The sequence below is a fragment of the Neoarius graeffei genome, chromosome 23, assembly GCF_027579695.1.
Source record: "Neoarius graeffei isolate fNeoGra1 chromosome 23, fNeoGra1.pri, whole genome shotgun sequence".
In the NCBI taxonomy this organism is placed as follows: domain Eukaryota; kingdom Metazoa; phylum Chordata; class Actinopteri; order Siluriformes; family Ariidae; genus Neoarius; species Neoarius graeffei.
Genome location: NC_083591.1, coordinates 30,489,584 through 30,516,661, shown reverse-complemented (window position 1 = coordinate 30,516,661; position 27,078 = coordinate 30,489,584). Strand labels below are relative to the sequence as shown.

The following is a 27,078-nucleotide window of genomic DNA, read 5'->3' as shown; positions in this document are numbered from 1 at the left end:
AAAGAAATGACTGAAAGCCCAAATATTGCCATGACGTTCATGTCACTGCATGCAAACTTCTGACCACAACTATATGTAAAACTATAAGCCGGTGAGTCGAGTGTTTTAAATGTGTTTTCGTATTTATTTTTCTTCAGGAAGTCCGTCAGCCAAACAGAGTGGCGTTGCACAGGGTGCACGTTCTCCTGCTCCCAAAGTCCACTCAAGCAGCTTCCTCTCGTCTGGAGTCAAGGTAAGGGGGGGGGAGAGTGTGTATTTTTATTTGTTTATTTTTAAGCCGATACATATGCAAAAGGGAGCCATTTGAAAACTTGCTTTTCAGCTAAAACAACAGGCAGACGAAACGCTCATAAAACTACCCGAGCGCAAACAAAAAAAAAAGCCAATTCACTGAAGGGGAAGTTTGCACATTTGCATTTGGGACTGGTTCCGTTCATTTTGTGGTACTTAAGCTTTAGCTGGGTGAACTTTGATCTATGATTTATGAGCCATGTCCGTAAGAGCCAGCTGAAAGCTAGAAGACGGGACTGCGATCTCTTGGCTCGTTAAAAAAAAAATTGCTATTTATTCTGTAGTCATCACACTTAATTGAAAAATAAACATGCACGTTTTGCATTTCTTTATTGACTGATAAAACGCAGGGTGGATTGTAGTGTGTCACCGTTTAATGCCTTTCAGTAAATAACTTGAGTATTTTGTGCAGACAAGTTAAATGACTCATTTGATGTGTTCCTTTGACGCCCATAAAAAAAAAAAGTTCTCAAGACCAATGTTTGGAGTCCGAGCCTGTATGGAGCACTTGCATGTGATGTCACATCCAATCCAGATTGTAAACAGACGCCACCTTGTCGGTCAAACGCCATATTTCCGCCTTCTGCTTCTACCTTTTCTTCTGGAAAACCCTACTATATACAATTCTACTACAACGTCAACTCCACTGAAAATCAATAAAACATAAGACGAGTGGAATCCTGTGTCCGAGTCCTTCCCTTTCAAGTGTGGGAAACCCATGATGCTCACATACGCTTGACAGTAGGCTGCCACGGGGCCCTGACAGGCGTGCAAAATGGATTGCTGCTATCAGGTATACCATATATACAGTAACAGTGATAGACTACAAGCTCTCCCTACCTGTGCACGTTTTTTATGTTTTTTGTGTGTATTTTTGCGTGTTGTTCGTCTGTACCGGACTTCAATATCCACTTCAACCGTATGGACTTACTGGACATTGGTTTCCAGCAGAAAATGACGGTTTGTAGCGATTTCCATCGCATGCACAACATTCCGGACGAGATAGCGAGACCAGCGGGGTCTCAATACTTAAAGGTGGGGTACGAGATTTTGGAATAACGGTTCCCGCAAGCCATATTTTGAAAAGAAACACGCCCGCCCTCGCCATGCTCCCACCCCCCGCATCTCCACCCCTATAAACGTGGCTACGCTGTGACTGCAAAATCAGAAAAGTCACTCGTTTTTAACTCGCTCTAGTGACCTCATTTTTTACACTACAGACAAAAAAATTACATCAGTGTGTTCAGGAGAGCCTTGTGGCGCTCACTGTGAAAGGATTTTGTGAATATCTCCTTCCGTTTTCGTGTAAATCCCCGTTGTTTGGAGGGAGCGTTCTGAGGGAAAGCTGCCCTTTTCTCTCTGCTCAGCGCGTGGGTGGGGGAGGGGCTGCTTGCTCACACACACACACACACACACACACACACAGAAGGGACGGGCTGCTCACGGGCTTCAGTCTGATTGACGTGTCAGTATCCAATCATCTTGAGGTGGTACCTCGATATGATTGGATGGCGTTTTTCCTTTATTTTACACTGTAGACTGGATTAAAATATTTCGTTTTTGGGTCAAACCTTCTATTGTACTGCTTGCAACATGGCTGTGAGGAGCTTTTCAAGCAATATGGTAAAAAATACTCCTGAAAAAAATCTCATACCCCACCTTTAAGTGACTTACCCGTCCAATGAGGATTGTTATTTTCTTGTTTACAAGATGCCACATCTGAGGGCGGCTGACAAATCCTGAATTTCTGTAAAGATAACTGTCCAGAGATTTATAAGCACACAGTGCTTCACCACTGAACAGCGAGGGAAAGTTAATGAGGTAATTATACACATCTGGGTATTCCGCTGGCAGTTCAATATCCACTGACAAGGTCGTGAAAACTCCGTCCGGTAATCCATAAGGGTCACTAATCCGTAGATCGTTTATTTTAGACATATATCTAGTTATCTGTTCATTAGAAAAATGAGCCGTGTAGTCCGTCAGTTGAAATTGATCCATTCTGTACACGAGTGCAGCAGTATTCAGCTGTGTTTTTTACCGACAAGATGGCGGCTGTGTACATTCCGGTCACATGACTGCAAGAGGTCTATACTGGTGCTCTCAGGCTTTCGTCTAAACCGGGGAACAGGGGCGCTGCGGCCTCTAAAGGCCTCTGCATGCTCTTGCGACAAGGCTTTCGCAGATAGCTTTTCGCATACAGTTGTAATTTATCGTTGAGCGGGGAGTAATAGGCGTGCGCGATGTTATTCACCGCCACAACGCAAGGGGGCGCGAAGTCGCTAGGAGTAGTTGGTGGGTGTGGTTAGTGGAGTGTTTATCCTCCGGTTACTTATAATGACTAGAACTGGAGTCGTATAGATGTACGTACTTCCTCGATCAACCGCTCTTCGTGCTGCTCCATCTTCGCTCGTGTTTTTAAAAATGGCGGTCGTGAAAACAAACCAAACCGGGAAAGAAGGGAAGCGGAAGTGCGTGTACAGCGGATGTAGAGTGGACCAATCAGAGCCCTCTTGTCTGTGACGCTGTCTGCAAGGCTTCTGCGGTGGTCACAATTTTTGGGAGGTGCGCGCAGAGCGTCTGCGAAGGTGGGGGGGGCTACGCAGACACCATCTGCGACACCGTCTGCGAGGACTGCGTTGTCAGCATAAATTGGCCTTTACTCTCGGCGTGCGCCCCCTTACTGAAATGCCGATTGAACCCCAAGTCACACTTAGGCCATGCACTTATATGCTACTGCACAACATGCAGTCTTTCTCAAAACGATCTTTTCTCCGTGAAAACATCCCAGCAACACCACGTGACAATGTGTCTGATCATCAAATACGTTATAATTACTCCAAAAATATTCCAATCATAGTAGATACACCGCCAGACGGTGCAAAAACAATCCGAATTGGCGTTTTCCAGACTGAGGCGCCATGTTGTTTACTTGTCGCGGCTGCTCTCGTGAGATTTGACATGGGTTACATACAAGGTCAGCTGACTTGTAGAGCGAGATTTCTCGAGACTGAATGACCTTTGACCCACCGGCGCGGGAGCTTTTGACAGAAGTAGTTCACGAGTTGGTTTTGTTGACACTTGGGCATTTAAAGATGTCATCCCACGGCACAAAGCAGAAGAAAGCCAAAGACTGTCCGGGGCAGAAGAAGATTACTTTTCTTTTTCAATGTTGACAGACAATTTGTTACAATTTCCCTCTCAGATAGCCTCAGATGCCCCTTTTCCACCAAAGCAGTTCCAGGGCTGGTTCGGGGCCAGTGCTTAGTTTGGAACCGGGTTTTCTGTTTCCACTGACAAAGAACTGGCTCTGGGGCCAGAAAAAACGGTTCCAGGCTAGCACCAACTCTCTGCTGGGCCAGAGGAAAGAACCGCTTACGTCAGCGGGGGTGCGGAGTTGTTAAGACCAACAACAATAACAAGACCGTGAAAGATCGCCGTTTTTAAGCGATGAGAAGCAGCAGCTGTACAAACGCGAAGTCATCCATTATTATTGTTGTTGCTTCTTCCGTGTTGTTTTTGCTTCGATATTTGCGCCAAGGTTTATGCAAACGTAGCGACGTAACTGACGTATACAGCGACGTAATGACGTATACAGCGACGTAATGCCGTGTCTTCTCTTAGCACCGCGAGCTATGGAAAAGCAAACTGGTTCTCAGCTGTCTCGCAAGTTGAACGAGTTGTGAACCAGCACCAGCACTGGCCCCGAACCAGCCCTGGAACTGATTTGGTGGAAAAGGGGTATGAATGTCGCATTGTAGCCTCAATTTTTCAAAGGCTTCACATGGCGGAGGGGGGACAGACAACCAGCACCCCCCCCCCCGGTCGCTTCGTTCCCTCGCCATGGTGAGCGCCCTCATACTAGATTTTTCTAGAAAAAACCCTGGCTCTTATCGACAAAAAAATAAGTCAACATTTCAGTTGTATCCAGTTCATGATGAAGTGCAACATCTGTTTTTATCACACATGTTGTTCTGGGTAGTCCTGCCCACCAGTATGCTATTCTGGTTTTTCTCACCACCTGCTGGAATTTTCTTTTTAGCGATGTTGGCAGGTCGGCATAACGACAAAGAGAAGATGCATAGGTGTGTGACACCAAATCCCACTAGGAGCATATTGCAAGCACACAGTGTGAAATTGGGAGGAGTGTGCACACTGCAGTATGCCAAGAGTAAGCCTGCTTGGTGTTCTACTTCTTCATAATAGTCTGAAAGATCTGCTAAAATACATGATTGGAAAAGAAATGCTTCATCACATACTTGTAAACACGGATCACACTGTGACAGGCTGTAAGGGTGGTGCTGCTGTAGCCTGTACACACTTGTCGTTTGTCTGTGTGTATAATTATGCAGGCGCCTGTTAGCGACGTACCGTATTGTTCTCAGGGTTTGATATTTTAGTAGATTCTGTCCATGTTTATAGTCCTGTGCTGCGCTGTGCGCATGTTACGGCGTCATAATCTGCTCAGTATACACTGTATTGTCGATACACTCGCTATCCCTGTAGCTTCACTCATTGCTGGGCTTCACGTGACGTCACAGCCGCCTCATTTATTTGAAACTTTAGCTGGTGGTCTACCAAAGCTCAGTTACCAAAACGTTTGTACGAAGAAGGTGCATTGGTCACATGAAAATACCTTATGCTTGCGTTGTTTTAGGTTGTTCGAATCAATCAAACCGTGAAACTGATAAAAGTTTCTTCAAGGTTCCCCGTGAACTAATAGACTGGTACCAAAATCCAGAATTGTGACACCCAAAGGCATTTTTGAGACAAAGTCGGCAAACAGTCTTATTTTGTCAATTTGGGTGTGCCGAATTCAAATCTGCAATATGCCGACGTCTATCTGACCTCTTTTGACCTCTAGAGGTCATTGAACTTTGGGCCTGTAAACGTCTCAGCTGAACCCAGTTTCTCAGCTTTCTAAAGGCCTCTGCATGCTCTTGCGACAAGGCTTTCGCAGATAGCTTTTCGCAGACAGTTGTAATTTATCGTTGAGCGGGGAGTAATAGGCGTGCGCGATGTTATTCACCGCCACAACGCAAGGGGGCGCGAAGTCGCTAGGAGTAGTTGGTGGGTGTGGTTAGTGGAGTGTTTATCCTCCGGTTACTTATAATGACTAGAACTTTTTTTTTTTTTTAATGACTAGAACTGGAGTCGTATCGATGTCCGTACTTCCTCAATCAACCGCTCTTCGTGCTGCTCCATCTTCGCTCGTGTTTTTAAAAATGCCGGTCGTGAAAACAAACCAAACCGGGAAAGTAGGGAAGCGGAAGTGCGTGTACAGCGGATGTAGAGTGGACCAATCAGAGCCCTCTTGTCTGCGACGCTGTCTGCGAGGCTTCTGCGGTGGTCACAATTTTTGGGAGGTGCACGCAGAGCGTCTGCGAAGGTGGGGGGGCTACGCAGACGCTGTCTGCGACGCCATCTGCGAGGACTGGGTTGTCAGCATAAATTGGCCTTAAGGAATGAAATGTACTAAAATGATTAATGAAGTTAGCAAATGGCCTTGTTTGTTAAATGTTTGGGTGCTGAATTCATTTTTCATTTGTAAAACGACATATGACCTCTGATAACCTCAAGGTCATTAAACTTGGCCTATAGGCCTATGCATTTAACGGCATTTTTAAACTGACTTTACTCCCCCAAAAAGAATATGAACAGACAAAAAACAAATAGAAAGGAACAAATACAACATTAAATGCCAGTCCATGTACATGTGACTTACTTTTCACAATGAGAATGCCTAGGCGATCACCTTACATAACACTGCATTACATTTAGCGGTTATTGTTTATACAAAGCTACTGAAAAAAGGACAGATTCAGCAGCATACAAAATGTGGGGGCATACAGGGTATACAGGTTAATCAGGGTTAGGATATATGAGAGTTTTTTTCTTTGTTGTTTGTTTTTTGTTTTGTTTTAAACGGGGTAAAGCCTTTACAAAAAACAAACAACAAAGAAAAAAACTTAAACTTGGCATTAGTCTAATGCCATGTGCCACCATCATAGTACAAGTATGGTGGTGGACTTGCTGTTCTCGTTATAAGGTCAGTACAGTACACTGAAAATCCCTGGACGCAAATCTCTGTAGGATGTTTTGGTTCACGTCCCGGCCATATCACTTGTTTTATCAATGAACTATCTGATTTGCTCACCTCACTCTTCTGTCTACACTGCCATGCTGCTCCTAGGAGACTGTAATATTCATGATACAGTAAAATGTGTTATAACTGCCCTGTGCACACGAGGCACTCCAACTCTTAACCTGTGTAGCGTGGAGTTTGGCATCTCTGACCATAAGACTCGTACAGACGTCCACCACGCCATATCACTTTCAAAACTATTATCGTTCTCACCTTAACGAACACGTTTGAGTAGTTTCTGATCTCTGAGACTACCGTATGACTGCATCCCCAGAGTGATCAACCACGAGGATATTTTCACTGTTGCCCTGAATTAGCTTGTTCCTCTCAGTATGAGTGCTGTGACTTTCACACATCCTGCCCCTATGTTTATTCCTGAGTCTGCAGTATGGAAGCTACTGGGTGTGAAATGGAGCACCTCGGTAAGAAGACGGACCTGACAGTGCGTGCCTGTGCCTAAATAGAAAATGTACAGCAAACGCATCTTGTCATGGTCACACACAAGTGAGAATCCATCCATTATCTGTAGCCGCTTATCCTGCGCAGGGTCGCGGGCAAGCTGGAGCCTGTCCCAGCTGACTACGGGCGAGAGACGGGGTACACCCTGGACAAGTTGCCAGGTCATCGCAGGGCTGACGCATAGAGACAAACAACCAACAAGTACGCTCATGGAGTTAATCAGTGTTCTTCGCTCACTTGGGAAACTGCAAGGTTCTGCTGTCTCTGGATTGTCACCTGTGTTTCCTGCGAAGATTGGGTTTTAAACTCCTGTTCCATCACCAACAAAGCGTCACTCATTAATGACCTAATTATCCAAAAGACCCTGGACATACTTCTGCTGGTGGAAACATGGCAACAGGCTGAGGACTGTCTATATTTAAATACGTCTTCACCATCTGGATGCACATATTTTTCGAAGCCCCGTCTCACAGGGAAGGGTGGAGGTCTAGCTGCAGTTTTCCGATGTGGTTTGAAACTTGCACTACGTTCAGACTGCAACCTGAAACGACCCATATCCGATTTGTTGCGAAATCTGATTTTTTTGTTAGGCCGTTCACATTACCAATTATATGAGACTTGTATGCGATCTCCAATATGAATGGAAAACGACCCAAAAGTGTCCCGCATGCGCAAATTGACACGTAATAAGCACATCGTGTGCTGTGTGTGTGAGTGAGTGAGAGTGTCTCTGCGTGAGAGAGAGAGAGAGAGAGAGAGAGAGTGTCTCTGTGTGAGAGAGAGGGTGTGTGTGAGTGAGTGGGGCCGTGGCAGCAACCTCCGTTGAAAGATTGATTGATTGATTGATTGATTGATTGATTGATTGATTGAAGTGCGCATGCTCTCTACATAAACACTGTCTAGTGCAGACATCCCAAGTCTCCCGCATATCGATAGTGGCTCCCTGATGCCCGCAAATTGGAGAATATCTCCCGGAATCTAGAGCAAGTGAGCAAGAGCACGCACGCGAAACATTAATGTCTGCATCGCGCATATGACGGAGTGTGAGAGAGACTGTGTGCGCGCCTGTTCATGTAGCGCATTATGTCATTGTTGTTGTTTTCCACCAAAGAGGCGGGATTAGCCAACGCAGAATAGTGACGTTTGTCTCTTGTTGATTACGTGTAGGTCGCATGAATGCGACCTGTCCGGTCAGACTGCAGTCGCATGTGAAAATAACAGATATGCATCGGAATTAGGACCACATACCCAAGCGGCCTGGGTCGCATGTGAAAAAATCGGATCTGTGTCGTTCAGATTGTCAATAACAAATCAGATACAAGTCGCATATGGGCAAAAAAATCGGATATGGGTCGTTTCAGGGTGCAGTCTGAACGTAGTCTTAGAGATTGTTTTTCATGATGTTACATCCTGTGAATATCTGGCTTTGAAAACCTCCACTCCCACACTGTTGTTGATGATCTTAATCTATCGACCTCCCAAATCATCACCATCTCTTTTTCCATCTGAACTGAATGAACTGCTAACTGTAGCCTCATCTGTCTGTTCCGCCGTCATTCTTCTGGGTGACTTTAACATTCATGTTGATATTAGTTGCTCCCTTACTGAGGAGCTCTTGACTGTCTTTGAATGTTTTGGTTTAACTCAGCATGTTGACTTTCCCACACATAATCATGGTCATATACTTGCTTTGCTCTACTGGTACAAAAATTGTATCTGTATCGGGTTCTGACGTAGATTTTACTGACCACAAGCTGATTGAGTGTTGTCTCAGTGTGCCTTCTTCTAAAGTTCCTCTGCGTTCTACTGTCTCTTTCCGTAATCTTTCTTCTATTGATGTGCATTCTTTCTCTGCCTCTCTCCTCTCTTCTTTTTGTAAATTTTCTGAGGTTTCCTCTCCTGATGATACAGTTTAGTCTGGCTAACGCAACTTCAAAGCTCTGCGAGCATTTGGTCTGGCAAAGATATTAAGCCCAACCGTTTCCCAAAGCGCGTGGTTGACCCGCCTCCCTGAAATGCTTCAGTTTGCTACTGGTCGAAGCCAGAAAAGGCTGTGACGAAGCTTAAACCAATCACATCACTCTTCCCTCTGACGTATGTGACGCGACGGAAACTGCTTGAGTAACAGGAAGAAGATAAATACCTCCAGGGCTGCTCTTTGCTCCGTTTTCAATGAGAACTTCCCGTTGAATGCTTTCAATACAGCATCTACCGCTGTGTCAAAGGCTTGCCGCTGCTCCATGTTCGTAATGTTTCTAGTGAATGAAGCGCTTCCAGCATAGATTCTGTAAACAAACTATGGCTTCCGGTCGCAGTTCTACTACGTCACTGCCTTGAACACGCCTCTACCCAGGGCCGTTGGAGATGCTCAAAGTTGATTGGCTCCTGATTTTTCGGGAGCTTGGAAGAGCTGGAGATAGCTTGCCTTGCCAGACTAAGTTCGCAACAGGCCCCCGTTTTGCGTCACACTTAGGATGGGCGGGCCCAGGCTAGATACAGTTGCTATTTACAATAATACTATATCTAACACACTTAACACTTTCGCTCCCCTTAAAACTAGACCGGTCTCTGCAAATCGCGCCTCTCCTTGGTTCACCTCTGAGCTTAGGGCCATGAAGGCCAAGGGAAGGCGGCTAGAGCGCCTTTATAAGAAAACTGGCCTTACTATTCATCTTTCACTCTTCTCTGAACACATCACAAAGTATAAGGATGCTCTTAATGCTGCCCGATCCTCCTATTATGCTAACATCATTAAAAGTGGCAATCATAGACCCAAAACTCTGTTTAATACAATAAATAAACTTCTTCAGCCTCCTTCCTCAACCATTCCTAGTTCTCCTGCTCAGTATCAGGCTTTTTTGGATTTTTTCAAGGATAAAATTGTCAGTATTTACCAACACTTTCATTCTGAAATTCATTCTTCTGTCCCGCTAGTAGCTCTTTCTCATAAAGCTGACTGCTGTCTCTCTGCTTTCTCTCCTGTTGATTCTTCTAAAGTATCGGAAATTATGTCTAAGTCCTCCTCCTCCTCATGTCTGTTGGACCCTGCACCCACTACACTTCTTAAATCTTGTGTATCTGCTATCTCCCCTTATATTGCTCATTTGATTAATCAGTGTTTTGCTTTAGGCACTGTTCCCATCTCCCTCAAGATTGCTTCAGTTACACCAATACTAAAGAAACCTGGTCTAGATTCTCTTTCACTGTCCAATTACAGACCCATTTCAAATCTCCCTTTCTTAGCTAAAGTAATGGAGAGAGTTGTAGCCTCTCAACTTCATACTTTCCTTGCTCATAATGATCTCTATGAACCCTTTCAGTCAGGCTTTCGCAATATGCATAGCACTGAATCTGCTCTCTTGAGAGTTGTTAATGACCTGCTCTCAACTGATGCTGGTCATCTCAATGTCCTTGTTCTCTTGGACCTCACAGCTGCCTTTGACACCGTACATCATGAGACTCATTTCCAGACTATCTTCCTTTGGTATTACTGGCTTAGCTTTATCCTGGTTTCAGTCATATCTAGCAAACAGGCAACAGTTTATTTCTATTGGTGTTCATAAATTATCCACTGCTACTGTTGCTCAAGGTGTGCCTCAGGGTTCCGTCCTTGGTCCCCTTCTTTTTATATTATATATTTCTCCTATAGGCCAGATTATTCATAACTATGGCCTTAACTTTCATTGTTATGCTGATGATATTCAAATCCACATCACTATCACCCCTTCCATAGCCTCTGTTCAGCTGCTAAGGACTTGCATCACTGACCTTAAGCAATGGCTGCATAAGAACTGCCTTAAACTTAATGCTGGCAAAACGGAGGTTCTATTAGTAGGTACCAAAAGACAGGTTCAGAATTTCTCCAGTTTTACTACTGATGTTGATGGTGTGTCTATTCATCCTTCCCAAGTTGTACAAAACCTTGGAGTTCTCTTTGACTCCACCCTTACGTTTGAACCCCATCTTAAACTAATTACTAAGAATGCTTTCTTTCACCTCCGCAATATTGCACGTCTCCGCCCTTTTCTTTTGGAATCTGATGCCAATATGTTGGTCAATGCATTTATTTTTTCTCGTCTTGATTATTGCAATTCTCTCTTTTATGGTCTCCCTGCCACATTGCTCAATCGCCTGCACTACATCCAAAACTCAGCAGCAAGAGTCCTCACACTCACCAAGCGCACTGCTCACATCACTCCTGTTTTACAGCAACTGCACTGGTTGCCAGTTATGTCTCGGATCAAATACAAAATCCTGCTTTTAACCTATAAAGCTCTTCATGGTTTCGCTCCTTCCTATCTCCGTGAGCTAATTCATTTGTACTGTCCCTCCCGCTCCCTCAGATCTTCTGTCTCTGGACTTCTGACTGTTCCACGTTTTAAACTGACATCTATGGGTGGCAGATCATTTAGTGTTGCTGCTCCTAAACTTTGGAACTCGTTACCACAATCACTTCGTGACTGTTCCACTGTCTCTTCCTTCAAAGCCAACTTGAAAACTTTTCTCTTTACCTCACACTATTCTTCCTAGTTTTTTTTTTGGTGGTAATTCTTTTGTAAAGCGTCCTTGGGTTTGTGAAAGGCGCTATATAAATTGAAATTATTATTATTATTATTATAACCATTCACATTCACACCTACAGTCAATTTTGAGCCACCAATTAGCCTAACCTGTGTGTCTTTGGACTGTGGGAGGGAAACTGGAGCACCCAGAGGGTGCCATAGGGAGAACATGCAAACTCCACACAGAAAGGCCTCCATTGGCCTCTGGGCTCAATCCCAGAACCTTCTTGCTGTGAGGCGACTGTGCTAACCACTACGCCACTGTGCCGCCATAAGTGAGAATCATCTCATGTTACCTAACCTCTTCTCGGTCTGCAGCTGATGTTCTGCCACACCCCCACTACCATGCTGACCAAAGCACCCCAAGCTACTTCTTGCCACCTTGGCTGCACCTCTCATCAAAACAGATCTTTCATTTGTCCCTACTCATAACTAACTCTGTCGGTGCTTCTCTTACTGTTGGCTCTGTTCTTCTAACCCAGAACTGGCTGCAATCACTCCAGTTCTTAAAAAGCCAGGGCTTGACCCAGAGGAGCTCAGTAATTACAGACCTATTTCCAACCTGCCTGTTCTGGGCAAGCTACTCCAGTGTTCGTTAGTAGCTCTACTTGAAGAACGTGACCTGTTTGAAGAGTTTCATCAGGCTGAAATTGCGCTTGTCTGGGTTTCCAGTGACTTGCTGGTTGAACCTGATTGTAGGTTCCTGAACACGCACTTGATCTGCTGGACCTGACTGCTTCTTTTGATCCAGTATTTGGTGACTTACTCCTTTATTGACTGTCCTGTGTAGGTTCTGATCCAACCACCGTGTCAGACAGCAGTTCTTTTATAAGAATTTGATGTTTTACGTTAGACAAGTCTCTCTTCTGTCATGGTATTTCCCCCAGGCTCGGTCAGTTCTGAGCCAATGTGAGAGAGGCCTTCAGTTGCTTAGAAGTTACCCCGGGGTCCTTTGTGACCTCGCCGACTATTACACGCCTTGCTCTTGGAGTGATCTTTGTTGGTCGACCACTCCTGGGGAGGGTAACACTGGTCTCGAATTTCCTCCATTTGTACACAATCTGTCTGACTGTGGATTGGTGGAGTCCAAACTCTTTAGAGATGGCTTTGTAACCTTTTCCAGCCTGATGAGCATCAACAACGCTTTTTCTGAGGTCCTCAGAAATCTCCTTTGTTACACTTCCACAAACGTGTGTAGTGAAGATCAGACTTTGATAGATCCCTGTTCTTTAAATAAAACAGGGTGCCCACTCACACCTGCTTGTCATCCCATTGATTAAAAACACCGACTCTAATTTCACCTTCAAATTCACTGCTGATCCTAGAGGTTCACATACTTTTGCCACTCACAGATATGTAATATTGGATCATTTTCCTCAATAAATAAATGACCAATATAGTTAGTTTTTTTTTTTATTTTTTTTTTTTATCAGACATCTAATTTATTGGGTTTGTTTACCTGACATGTTTCGACGTACAACTTCCGTCTTCCTCAGAGTGTCACCGGATGTTAATTGGTGACGCATCTTTTATCAGCTGCTGTTTCTGAAGGCGTGGCCTTCCTGTCTGAAGACGGAAGTTGTACGTCGAAACATGTCAGGTAAACAAACCCAATAAATTAGATGTCTGATAAAAAAGAAAAAAAAACTAACTATATTTAATATAAGACATAATGAACGTAATCGAAAGAATAAATGACCAAGTATAATATTTTTGTCTCGTTTGTTTAACTGGGTTATCTCTATATACTTTTAGGGCTTGTGTGAAAATCTGATGATGTTTTAGGTCATATTTATGCAGAAATATAGAAAATTCTAAAGGGCTCACAGATTTTCGAGCACCACTGTATGTTGTATTTCCTCACAGCCGCTCTCCTTTATAAATATTGATAAAGTAAGATATTTTATGGAAACGTCTTAATCCAAAATATCCTTCGGTAAAGATTCCATCATACCCTGTCGGAAAATAGTTTTTGCACTTGTCTTCAGTGTAAAGGCATTGCAGGAAGTGCTCTTTTGTTTTGTGTCCTGCTGAAACCAAGTTTAAAAGACAGGGGGGTTCTGGGAAAGGTCAGCCAGCCCCTTGAATTTCTGTTTTTGCTCTTTGTTTTCCATCCCTAGCCACATCATGTAAAATAGGTTTTGAATGCGGTTTTCTGTAACAGAGTGTGGCACATCATGCAGCGTACTGACTCACTCTTCCTTTCTGAATACAGTCCAAAATACTTTTGGTTTTTAAATTCCTGCAGGGTCTGGACTCCTCCTTTGATGCTGTCTTGCATGCACGCACTGATCACCTGATACCTAATCTAGGTTCTGTATCTGCAAAGCTGTGGGCGGCACAATCTTGTTCATATATATTTTTTATTTTTTTATAAACTCACTCTATTGAATTTAAACAAAGGACAATAACACAACAAAATACAACACATCCCACCCGCCCCCTACCCCCCCATAGACAGCTACACAATGCAGATATTAACAAAAAATTAGTAGTAGTAATGTCAATAATAGTAATTATAGTAATAGTCATACAAGAAATCAGAAAAAAATTAATAATAGAATAAAAACCTAAATAAACAAAAAATACTACTAACAATTAAAAATAAAATAAAAGGGAAGATTGGCTCCAAACCATAAGATACAGAAACAAAAAGACATCATATTTTAAAACTAAAACCCCCAACTTTCCTACTTTTGCTTTTCCAGTTGCCCAGTGACTCCTTAAAGCATATACGCAGAACCATGGCCTCACTTTTCATTTATAAATGCCTTGAGACCTCAAGAATGGCGCAGGAATAGTTTTAAGCGTTAACAATTAAATCTAAAATCGTAATTTTTACGATTAAAATTATTCATATAGGTAGCGGTCCGAGTCAATGGCCTTGACATCTGTGACGTCACCGCAGGAAGTCTATCGGTCTCATCGCCATTTCCGCTATACTAAAACACAGAGCTGACTGCAACTCCGATCCTCCATTTTGAGCTAATTTATCACCATGCCACGTCCATGTGTTGCTGGTGGGTGCAGCAACATGACAGAAGGTGGATTTACGTTGCATTCATGGCCCAAGAATGTTCAAACTGCAAAGATTTGGACTCGTTTTGCAAGAAATTCACGGGCACGTTTAACTGAAGACTCGTACGAAACCTCTGATCTGTTGAGGAGCGTTGGCTATAAGCCTGTATTGAAAGAGGGTGCAGTACCAACAATTAAAGGAAAAGAAAACTACAAGAAAAGGAAAGTAAGTTCAGTTGCACCAGTTCTCCTGGAGTGTGAGCCGAGCAGTAATGGCGAAGTACTTGGTATGGAGAAGATGGAGAATGAGTGGACCAGCCGTCTAATTTCTCCACTGGATATGCTCGCCTCAGCAGCAATATCTCACCCTTACGTGGAAGAAGCAAATGAACGAAGAACTGAAAGTCTGATTGTTTCAAAAGAATCAGCCACAAGCTCGGCCTTCAAGAAGCGAGAACACAGACGGGTAAGATGCGACTCTCGTTTGGATACATCACAACAGCACCACTCGGTGTTTACCTGCATTTAGATTAATACATGTAACTTGTATTGTGTTTAAGTTACCGGTATAAGATTGTTTAATTTGCTTCAGAATGTGATTGTTTCAGTTCATCTGATTTATTTAATTAGCCTTTTACGTTTTATCAGTGAAAATGCATGCATGTACATGTATGTTGCGTAAGTTATAACGCCCATCCTGTTTTAATGAGAGTCACATGAGACTGTCAGTTCAATTCCATCCAATTCTCTAGACCAGTGGTTCTCAAACCGTGGTACGCGTACCACCGGTGGTACGCGAGCGCTCTCTGGTGGTACGCGGGGGAAAGTCATATTTTCGCATTAACATTTTCAGCTAAAAAAAAACCCTGAAACATATAGTGCATAATAAATACAACGTTTAAAAAGAAATGTGTAGCTACGTGTGAGAATGTGAAAAATTATGTCTGGCTTTTACATTTTTGTGGCAATGCAAGTCTTCAGGATTCTTTTTTTTTTTTCCTTTTTTTTTGTGCTGAGATGTTTGATGTTTCACATATCTTCTGCTGAGAAAAAAAGACTTGATGTTTGTGTTATTTGTGGGCCAGATTAGGAGCATAATTTTGTAGAGGTCGAATATGTACTGTATGGCTCTGTGCCATTTTCATTCAGTTGCAATTTGAGTGTGTATTGCGCTGTGTATGTAGGAGTATGTGAGAATTGTTGGACAGAGTTGTAAATGTCTGATTCGGTGTTAACAGCTATCAATAAATAACCATAATAAGGAATAAACATCTCTCCTGTGTGGCTGAAGCTAATAGGGAAGGCCTATGCTGCTATATTATAATGTTGGTCATCATGGTGGTACTCCGAGAGCTCAGTATTTTCTCAGGTGGTACAGAGTATAAAAAGTTTGAGAACCACTGCTCTAGACGGCTTTGTTCTCTGGCTTTATTTCGTAAGGTGGGGGCTTCCGTGGCCGACGTGTTACTATCGGATTCACTTTCAGACGGTTCGAACTGATACGGTTCTACGTGTATAGCAGTAGCATGTACACACACACCAATTTCAGGACTAATCACAGTCAGATGTATTACTATCTGAGGAATCCGAAGAATCTCCAATAAATCCGAACGAAGAGGCCACTGCAACCACTCTCGCCTGCCCAGTCTGGCTTTGGTCGATAGCACCGGTTCCCGCTGTGATGTCACGCATTCAGGTCTGGCTGGCTCAGCGGGGCGGCTCGAATACCAACTTTGCGTTCGATTTTAACTCTCAAAAAAATATTTTTTTATTCTCATTTATGCAGCATACAAGAGTCAAGGATGGAGATACTATCCACTCAGAAATGTATTTAAAAATAAAGGTTCTGTGTATCTCTTTGATACTGTGGCCTTTTTTTTTTTAAGGTTGTTACTGGCAGTAATGGTTAAATTCTACAGAATTACAGCAAAAAATATTTTAGTCCTCATTTTGGCTGAGTAATTGTAGTGATTTATGATTTAATAATAATTCCAATCTGTTATTGTACAGCCCTAACATATAAAGGGGAATGTCTGTCTTTATTTTCTTAACAGTCGCGCAGCACGAATGCAGCGTCAGCTGTTCCGACATGACACCGTCTGCTCAGTATCACAACTGGTGTATTGTGATTCAGTCAGTCTGTTGGCGTAGACTAATGACGACCCTAATGCACCCTTAGAGTGTGTTGATGTACCATCATGGCATGTCCGCTCATCCTTTCTTTTCTTTTAATGCCGCCGCCACCACCACGGTGGGGAGGGGGGATTGTTTTTGGGTTGTCCAGCCGAGATTCTCATAAGTGCAATATTTCAAGAATGAGTGGTTGAACGTGTGTTTATATGATTGATCATCGTAGCTATCAGATGAACTGATTTTCAGATTTTAAAATCAATCCAAACTAGAGCCCTGCACTCCCGCGGGACCCGACGCAAAGCAGTGCGGCGCGGGACAAATTTTGAAAGCTCATTGCAGGCGGGAGGGGGAGTGCACAATGCGGGCGCGGGCGGGAGAGGTGATAAGCTGCAGTCCCGCTAACTAAAAACGTGTTTAAAATAAAATTTATAAATGATTAATTTGTCTATCGTATATAATGTGTGCTGGATATTTTATTTGGCATTAATAAAAACATTTTAAGATGCCTAAATTTGCGGATGTGGTCTAATCTCGCGTGCGTTTCCGATTCCTTTCCGCTCTTCCGTGTTTGAGATCTCCGATCATGGCAGAAGAGCAGAGCTCCTCTAGTGAAGCTCACAGTGCTTCAGAAGTAAGTGCTGCTTTAAAAAGAGGGACATTTACCGTTAAAAAGTCAAGAGTATTAGTCCTAAGTATTAAAAAGTATTTTAAAAAAGTATTAAGTATAAACGGGGGCGTCATGGCTCAGGTGGATAAGGCGCCATACCATAAATCCGGGGACCTGGGTTCGATTCCGGCCCGAGGTCATTTCCCTATCTCTCCCCATCTCTCTCTCCCGCTCATTTCCTGTCTCTACACTGTCCTATCCAATAATAAAAAAAAGTGAAAAAAGCCCCCCCCAAAAAAAAAAAAGAGTATTAACTAGTATTAGAAAGGACTGTATCGCACAGATTGTTCAATTTAAAGCGAGAAATAGACAGTGTATAATCTGAGGAGCTGGTTGTGGTTGCGCAGCACTTCATACGAGAGGAGAACGAAATCGCGGTTGGAATCATAACGCCACAGACTCGGGAGTGGGAGTGCGAGTGCGCAAAGCGAGAGCTGTCAATCGAAGCGAGAGCTGTCAATCATGAGCGCATGCAGCGCTCAATTTGGAATGTGTCAGCAGAATGTCAGAGTCTAAACAATAAATGAAGGATCGGTCAGTGGAGAGCTCAGCTAAGCTCAGCATGTTTAATTCCCCAAGCCAATGACAAGAACTTTCGTGAGAAATAACGCGAACGTCCGCATCATGCGGGATTTGCAGGCAGGAGCGGGACAAAATATGGCAGGCGGGAGCGGGACTGAAAATCATAATTCTTTGCGGGAGCGGGCGGGAGCGGGACTGCACAATGCGGGTGCGGGCGGGAGCGGGACTGAAAATTCTGTCCCGCGCAGACCTCTAAAGGCCTCTGCATGCTCTTGCAACAAGGCTTTCGCAGATAGCTTTTCGCAGACAGTTGTAATTTATTGTTGAGCGGGGAGTTATAGGCATGTGCGATGTTATTCACCGCCACAACGCAAGGGGGTGGCGAAGCCGCTAGGAGTAGTTGGTGGGTGTGGTTAGTGGAGTGTTTATCCTCCGGTTACTTATAATGACTAGAACTTTTTTTTTTTATAATGACTAGAACTGGAGTCGTATAGATGTCCGTACTTCCTCACTTCCTCAATCAACCGCTCTTCATGCTGCTCCATCTTCGCTCGTGTTTTTAAAAATGCTGGTCGTGAAAACAAACCAAACCGGGAAAGTAGGGAAGTGGAAGTGAGGGTACAGTGGATGTAGAGTGGACCAATCAGAGCCCTCTTGTCTGCAACGCTGTCTGCGAGGCTTCTGCGGTGGTCACAATTTTTGGGAGGTGCACGCAGAGCGTCTGCGAAGGTGGGGGGGCTACGCAGACGCTATCTGCGACACCGTCTGCGAGGACTGGGTTGTCAGCATAAATTGGCCTTAATCCAAACTGCATCAGTAACAGCAAGATGAAATATCCGAAATAGTTCTACAATAGCTTCCTTCACGGTCGGAGTAGATTTTAAGGGTGGTTCTGACCTACAAATGAAATAACAAGAAGGAGTAGACTCGGTGGTGGAGGCGTCAGCGTTGAGTTGGACTTCTCTTATTTCTCTTCAAGGTGTCTGACTACTCGGTTCCTCTCGTTCTTCTCTCTTCCGTTTTCTGGCTCCTTACGCGGTCCACTCCAGCCTTCTGGCTTGGCTCTTCAGTGCAGTGACAGTGTAGATTAGGGAATCTTCTTACTCTATCTGGGACAGGCTCAAAGGGTGTCGCAGTGTTTTGTGTCCCCTGGCACCACAGGCTATTTTTCTCGCACAAAGTTATTAATAGTTCCCGCCAGGCTGAGCAGCGAGCCGCCTTCAGCAGGTGTGTGTGTGTCTGTGAGAGAACGAGTTCTTTAAATTGCACGATACAGTATGTAACCCCTCTCTGTGCTCTCTGCAGAAGACTGCAGTATTCCTTAGGCAAGCACGAACAATCTCTCTTGTCTTGATACGACACTTGTAAAGACCTCTAGTTTTTGCTTGTGCCGATTTAGGATATTTGTAAAACGTCTAGGTAAGAGCGTCTGATAACGTACTCCTTCCAGTTCAATGGGCTATAAATGTTAAAGGTGGAATCGGTGATTTTCAAGTCACGTTTTTGTAATGCATCTCTCTAAAGGTCATCAGCTGTCAGTACATACCTGCTTAAAGGGGGGGGGGGGGACTTCAAGCAACATCCAATCAGGACAAGGGTGTCTGTTGTGTTCTTGCCTTCCAGTTGTATTGCATTTCTAGCCTACGCAGCATGAGTGTATTTTAGGAGTGTGGCTTTAGAGGGATTACTGAACCGAGGAGCTGAATTTTTGTTTCTGTATTCTGAGTTTTTGAAAATATTCTAACTTGCGTCACTCGGCGACCCTTTTAAACCCCAGAAACTCTAAAGCTGCGTTTTGGATTCTTTGAAGTGGTTTTAATGTTGTTGGTCTTGTGGCACTCGGAAAGCAGTACACATTTTATAAATATTCCATGAGCTTCCAGTGTCTCCGTTAACGTTTCTCATCTTTGAATGAAAACTGGTGCTCCTGATTTTGGGCAAAGTTTGAGTAAACTTCACCCTCGCCGTTCGCAACAAGGTCGATGTTGGTTATAACGTCCATGTTCAACAAACTTCGTACACTACCGTTCAAAAGTTTGGGGTCACTTTGAAATGTCCTTATTTTTGAAAGAAAAGCACTGTTCTTTTCAATGAAGATCACTTTAAACTAATCAGAAATCCACTCTATACATTGCTAATGTGCTAAATGACTATTCTAGCTGCAAATGTCTGGTTTTTGGTGCAATAGAGGCCCATTTCCAGCCTAATTTTTTTTTTCGTTTCCGGTTGAGAGTACGTCGTGCGCATTCTGGCTGCCACTTCTCACCAGAGCTTTTTTTTTCTTTCTTTTTCAATTTTCATTTTATTTATTTATATATTTATTTTTTCTGTGTGTTTGTGTAGTTTGATGTTTGTTTGAGTGTTTTGTCCGCCGGTTGTGGTGTAGCTCCGGACCCAGTTTTGGGCGTTGGTTTCCCTCCAGGCCTTGGTTCGCTGTGGGTGATGCCTGCGCTCCCAGCTGTGGACTGCAGTGAGCTCGCTGCTCATTTAACATTCGTGGTTGTCCAGCGCTCTGCACTTTAATGCTTGGCGTGATGTTCCGAGTGATGTTGCTCGGTGGCGTTGCGGCGGCTGTGCAGGCGGTTTGGGACACACTAGCGCTCTGCATGGCAGAGCTTCTGTGCTCGCTTTGTGGATCCACGGCGTGGTGTTCGAGCGATGTGGCTGACGGCGTCACGGCGGCGGTGCTGGAGATGTGGGACTCGTTTTCATGCGCCTTTTGGTGGGACTGTGGCTGCTACACCACGGGAATTACATCCTGACCCCTACTTGGTGGACTTTTTACTTTTATTTTTTATTATTTATTCATTTTTTTTATTGTTATTATTTTTTTCTTTGTCTATAATTGTAAAGCGTCCTTGGGTTTCTTGAAAGGCGCTATACAAGTTGAAATTATTATTATTATTATTATTATTATTATTATTTAACTCTCACTCCAGTGTTCTAATGGTACAATGTGTTTGCTCATTGCCTCAGAAGGCTAATGGATGATTAGAAAACCCTTGTACAATCATGTTAGCACAGCTGAAAACAGTTGAGCTCTTTAGAGAAGCTATAAAACTGACCTTCCTTTGAGCAGATTGAGGGCCCGTTTACACGAGGACGCTGTCGGGTAAAAACGACTAAATATTTTATCGGAAGTGCCTTTCGTCTACACGGGGACGGCGTTTCCGAGGCTGAAAAACGGAAAAAATTGAAAACGCCTTCCAGAGTGGATAAGTTAAAAACGGCCCCCGTTGCATATCCGTCTAAACTACCCAATACGCCAAACTCTGCTCGGATCTGCTCACGTCAGGTATGGAGTTTGTCATACATATGTCATATACTGTACATGCCAGCCCGGGAAGTAAGAAAGTAAGTAAAAAAGTAAGAGCATGTCTGATTACATCGATCCAACGGACCTTCAAGCTGCTCTGGCAGCTTTAGTAAACGTCCAGGAGTCCTTCGAACATCTATACCGAATCTGCACATATACCGTTAATGAACAGAGGCGGGTATAGTATGCTCTTACTTTTTTACTTGCGTTCTTACTTACCATAGCCAGAGTAGTCAAAGTTTTCGCGGCGCAGATGTGCAGATCAGACAAGACGGAAGACGTTGCGCATGCGTGCAGACATAGCGGAGGTCTTTCACAGCACCACCTAGCCGCCTGGCATGCACATCCAATTGAATTCCACACATTTATGCGTCACCGTATAGACGCAGACTTCCTCCTTGAAAACGGTCGTGTAGACGCAGAAAAAAGTGAGAACGAAAACGGACTTTTGCGTTTTTGTTTCAGACCGTCCCCGTGTAAAGTGGGCCTGAGTTTCTGGAGCATCACATTTGTGGGGTCGATTAAATGCTCAAAATGGCCAGAAAAATGTCTCGACTATATTTTCTATTCATTTTACAACTTATGGTGGTAAATAAAAGTGTGACTTTTCATGGAAAACACAAAATTGTCTGGGTGACCCCAAACTTTTGAACGGTAGTGTAAGTGATGGCAACAAACTGCATTTTGAGCACGTGACGCGTACGCACAGTGAGGTGGACGAAATGAAGCGGGTATCGTGCCGTTGAAAGCAGTGAGTGGCTTCCAGCAAAGTTTTTTTTTTTTATCTAATGCACACTTCTGACTGTAATTGCATCACACTGATGTTCTTCATCGTGTTGTAGGTAATTATCAAGCAGGAGCCAGGAGAAGTGACCCCTCAGACATCCTCCCAGCAGCAGGCTGGAGCCGCAGCACCAACGCCACAGCAGCAGCAGCAGTATGTGACTGTGAAAGGAGGTCATATGATTGCTGTGTCACCACAGAAGAGTGGGGTGGGGTCAGGAGGTGGAGCCACGCCCACCAAGGTGACAATTTAGTCACGTATAGATGACATGACTTGCAACCACGTGATCAAAATGAGCGTCCGCCATGATGGTGGATATACAAACCGACTAGGGTGGCAGCCGCCGAAAGCGTGTCTGTAAACGATGCTGCGTTTTCTCTTATCATCACGATTTGAACGGTAAAGAGAAGATAGATATGTGTAGTTTTTCTGACCAGTGTTATTTAAAAAAGTCAGACCTTTTTGAAGATAAGACGCTTCTACCGACCATCGAGTACCCGGATATCGCGTTCTACCTGGTTCGGCTGCCGAAGAATCAAATCCGATCTTGGACCAAACGCAGCCCGTTTTCTGACTTTGGATTGTTTCCGTCATATAATTTTGCTGTCGCTCTTAGAAGCGAAATGCCAATACACGTGTTAAAATTATAACAACGACCGAATGAAGCACGACAAGAGAGCGCTCGTTTTGTAGCGCTTTAGAATTCTAGCAACACGAAATAAAATTCTTCCACGATATTATCGAGAAAGCTTTCGAATCTCACCTGAGAGAAAACGATCACTGCAGGCACGAGCTGTTTTGGTTTCAGCCTCTGTTCGATCAGCCCTGCCGAGGATGTCCAGCCACGCTCGTCTCCTCTCCTCTCCATACTAAGCCTCAGAGTTTCCTCGCCCTCTTTCCGAATCATGGACGGAATTCTCAAAAATCGGAACGTGCCACGGTCACGAGTGCTGTTGTGACCATAAGCATATACAGCACAAAGATATGGCACAGCTAAAAACGCTTAAAGCAGTGGAAAAACAGAGAGTTGCGCACAGCTGATTGTTTTGTACGGAATGTCGCTCGACCCCGTGTTTGTATATCCACCGACATGGCCGACATCCAGGTTTCTATTTTGCTTTGATGTCACCTTGCAAGTCAAGGATTATTAAAGGAACAGTCCACCGTACTTCCATAATGAAATATGCTCTTATCTGAATTGAGACGAGCTGCTCCGTACCTCTCCGAGCTTTGCGCGACCTCCCAGTCAGTCAGACGCGCTGTCACTCCTGTTAGCAATGTAGCTAGGCTCAGTATGGCCAATGGTATTTTTTGGGGCTGTAGTTAGATGCGACCAAACTCTTCCACGTTTTTCCTGTTTACATAGGTTTATATGACCAGTGATATGAAACAAGTTCAGTTACACAAATTGAAACGTGGCGATTTTCTATGCTATGGAAAGTCCGCACTATAATGACAGGCGTACTAACACCTTCTGCGCGCTTCGGCAGCGCATTGATACGGAGCTCAGATATCAATGCGCTGCCGAAGCGCGCAGAAGGTGTTAGTACGCCTGTCATTATAGTGCGCACTTTCCATAGCATAGAAAATCGCTACGTTTCAATTTGTGTAACTGAACTTGTTTCATATCACTGGTCATATAAACCTATGTAAACAGGAAAAACACGGAAGAGTTTGGTCGCATCTAACTACAGCCCCAAAAAATACCATTGGCCATACTGAGCCTAGCTACATTGCTAACAGGAGTGACAGCGCGTCTGACTGACTGGGAGGTCGCGCAAAGCTCGGAGAGGTACGGAGCAGCTCGTCTCAATTCAGATAAGAGCATATTTCATTATGGAAGTACGGTGGACTGTTCCTTTAAACTACCCCATCGAACTGTCTTAAAAATGATTTTCTGGACACCCGAGAATTAGCACCAGGTAGCACGATGGATAAAAACCATCACCTTTGTTGATGTACAGAGTGAGAATTTAGTTGTGTGTTTTTTTTTTTGTTTGTTTTTTTAAATTCAGTTGGCTCAGGTTTCACTACAGCCAGTGGATCTTAAGCCTCGGTCACAACCGGCCGTACGTGCTCCTACGGCCGGTCTATGTGCAAGAAACGCACGGAGGGCGCGCGTGTGACGTGCTGATTTTCGAGCCGTAGACTGGCCGCAGAGGTTCTTTGTCATGTCAAACGAACTCTACGGGCGCTTACGTTTTTTTTTCAGGTTGCAAGACAAACTTACGGCCAACGTGCGTCTTTCTCCACGAACAAAAAAAAAAAAAACGCAGCGATTTGGGAAACGCCAAAAATCGCACGGCCAAAAAAATCGTACGTCCGGTTGTGACCTAGGCTTTATACAAAATGCAAAAGTCAGTGGTGTACCATAGCAGTAACCGATTCTGCAATCGTATTGTCTGTCTGCAACCTGTACACAAGTTTCAGCACCTTAATGTAGGGCTCAGGGTGTTACGTTGTTGTTGTTGATCTAGATCATTTAGTTACTCTTTATGTCCCTGTCTTTCTGTTCACCTCTTCCTCGTTTCCTGTCCATTTCTCTTTTCTTCTTCCTCTCGACTCTGTTTGTAGATGGTGGGGATTCCAGTCGGCTCTGCTCTGCAGTCTGCAGTGAAGCAGGTAGCCATCAGCAGCGGTCAAATCCTGGTTGCCAAGTCCAGCCCTGCGGTCTCCAAGGTAATGGGACAGAAGCAGGTGGTGGCGCAGGGCGTGGCGAAGGCAATCGTCAGTGGGAGCGGAACAGCTACTGGTGGTGGGGCGTCTGTACAGCAGGTGCACGCCGGAACCAAATCGACAGGAGGATCAGGAAGTGGTGGCAAGAGTGGAGGTCAGAGTTCAAAACCCCTTTATGTCTCCTTAAAACAAAATAGTCATGCCGTACAGGTTTGTTGTGACACATCGATGAATGTAGGACAATACAATAAGCCTTTCCATGGTTTCCGCAGAATCTTAAAAAGTCTAAAATTTGATAATCCTAATTTAAGGCCTTAAAAAGTCTAAAATACGAGCATATTTTGCATTGTAGGTCTTAAATGTAATTTTGTGAAGTCTTATGGCCCTTTTCCACTACCCTTTTTCAGCTCACTTCAGCTCGCTTCAGCTCACTTCAGCCCGACACGGCTCGCGTTTCGACTACCAAAGAGCAGCACGACTCGGCTCGCTTCAGCCCTGCTTAGCCCCTAAAACTCGCACGGTTTTGGAGTGGGGCTGAAGCGAGCCAAAGCGAGCCGAGTGAGGCTGGGGGCGTGAGCAGACACTCCCCTGTGCACTGATTGGTGAGGAGGAGTGTCCTCACATGCCCACACACGCCCCGCGAGCACGCTGGGATCTGTAAACACCGCAAACCCGGAAGAAGAAGAATTACGAATTACGAGAATTTCTGAAGCCTTATGCGCCTCGCCTCATCTATACGCTCTTGCCAGTATCTGTTGGCGTTGTCGGTGACAACAAGCCACAGCACCAAGACCAGCAACACTAACGACTCCATGTTTATTGTTTACTATCCGGGTCGTGAGACTACCGCTTAAAAGGTCACTGATGTCACTGTTTGCGCTGCTTAATGACATCACGTGACGTCCACCCACTTTCGCTAACTCCACCCAATGTGTCCACCCACTTCCAGCCAGCACGGTTCAGCGCGGTTGTAGTCGAAATGCAACTTCAACAGCCCCACTCAGCTCGACTCAGCCCAACTCAGCACGGCACGGCTCAGCCGTGTTTGTAGTGGAAAAGCGGCATTAAATCCTTACATCCATTTACCCCATTCGCTTTTTTTTGTTAAATGCGTTGGTAATATTCATAATTAGTCATATAGGCTAGGGCTGCACAATTAATCGAATTTAATCGAAAATCGCGATTTTGGCTGCCACGATTAAATTAAATGAAAATCGCGATTTATTTCCATTTAAAATGCGAGCTCTGCTGCGTATCTGATCAAGCACTTTTTGACCAGTACTCCGCCAAACCATTAGGGGGCGAACCGACGCATGTAAGGTTTCATTACTCCGCCTAAATAAGCAAGCAAGCCAAGTGCGCAGAGCTTCAGTGCAGCGGTATCTTCAAGGGGTGATAGCGTGAGAGTAGGTAACAGATTGAGGTGAGAGAGAAAAGCTAACTATGTCGGAACAACAGACTGTTTAGCACTGGAGGCAATGCTGTGACCTGCCTTCGCTCATGTTTAAAGCCAGAGCATGTTGATAGGCTGCTCTTTCTAGCTAAAAACTTGTAGGCCTCAGTATAATGCTATGTAATTGTTGCAATTGAGTTTTCAGTTCCTTCATCCTTTGGTAATTTCTTGGATAAATTTCATTTATTTGTCATTTGGAAATCAGAATTTCTCTTTTAAATTTCATTCTGCACTGAAAGCTGTTCATATTGTTTGTTTGAATATAGTGAAATAAAATTTAAGTGATTTCCCTAACATCAAGAATAATCGTGATTAATAATCGCGATTACAATTTTGATCAAGATAATCGTGATTATCATTTTTTCCATAATCGTGCAGCCCTAATATAGGCTCGGCCTACTTAGTGTCAGTAGGCTACGCTGCAAACTACAAATGAGACACAGTGGAATCCGGCGTCTAGCCCGGTTGGCATGGTGACGCACAGGGCATGGTACGCGTGCATTTAGACGGTAGAGCCTAAAAGAAGCGAGGGAGATTGTCACGGTTTGTAGCAAAATGGGCAAATGCAAGTTTAACGACTGCTGGCTTGAACACAATGATTTCGTAGACTGGTTAAAACATGTACCAAACAATCCGTTTGAGGCGTACTGCACATTGTGCAAACGAACACTCAAACTCGGCACCCTGGGTGTAAAGGCACCGGAATCGCACGCGAAAGCGGAGAAGCACCAGGCTGCCCATAAAAGTCTGCAACAATCGCATGCCATCACTCAATTTTGTTCACCGTTGTCAGGTCCAAGCACATCTCGAGACGGTGTATCAGCTAATTCCGTGCAAACTGTAACGCTACAACACGCAAACCGTACGGAATCAAATGCCTCATCCTCAAGTGATTTGCGGGATATGGATGGATGACTTTATTCATCCCCAAAGGGAAATTAAATTGTCATAGCAGTCCGGTAAATTTGAACAGAATAAAAAATACAATACGTCTTTTGATGACATTCTGGATTCTTATTGGGCAACTCATCAGTGGTGGGTCGGACTCAAGC

At 44.3% G+C, this 27,078-nt stretch overlaps 1 protein-coding gene across 6 annotated transcripts in view; it reads left to right on the top strand.

Moving 5' to 3' along the window:
• The window catches only part of yeats2 (YEATS domain containing 2), a 217,076-nt gene that overhangs the window by 67,650 nt on the left and 122,348 nt on the right, over window positions 1-27,078 (top strand). For all 6 annotated transcript variants that reach the window (XM_060906054.1, XM_060906053.1, XM_060906055.1 and 3 more), the window contains exons 13-15: window positions 138-232; window positions 21,956-22,138; window positions 24,472-24,727. In XM_060906054.1, coding sequence (XP_060762037.1) covers window positions 138-232; window positions 21,956-22,138; window positions 24,472-24,727 — 534 coding nt within the window. The remainder of the gene's footprint in view (window positions 1-137; window positions 233-21,955; window positions 22,139-24,471; window positions 24,728-27,078) is intronic.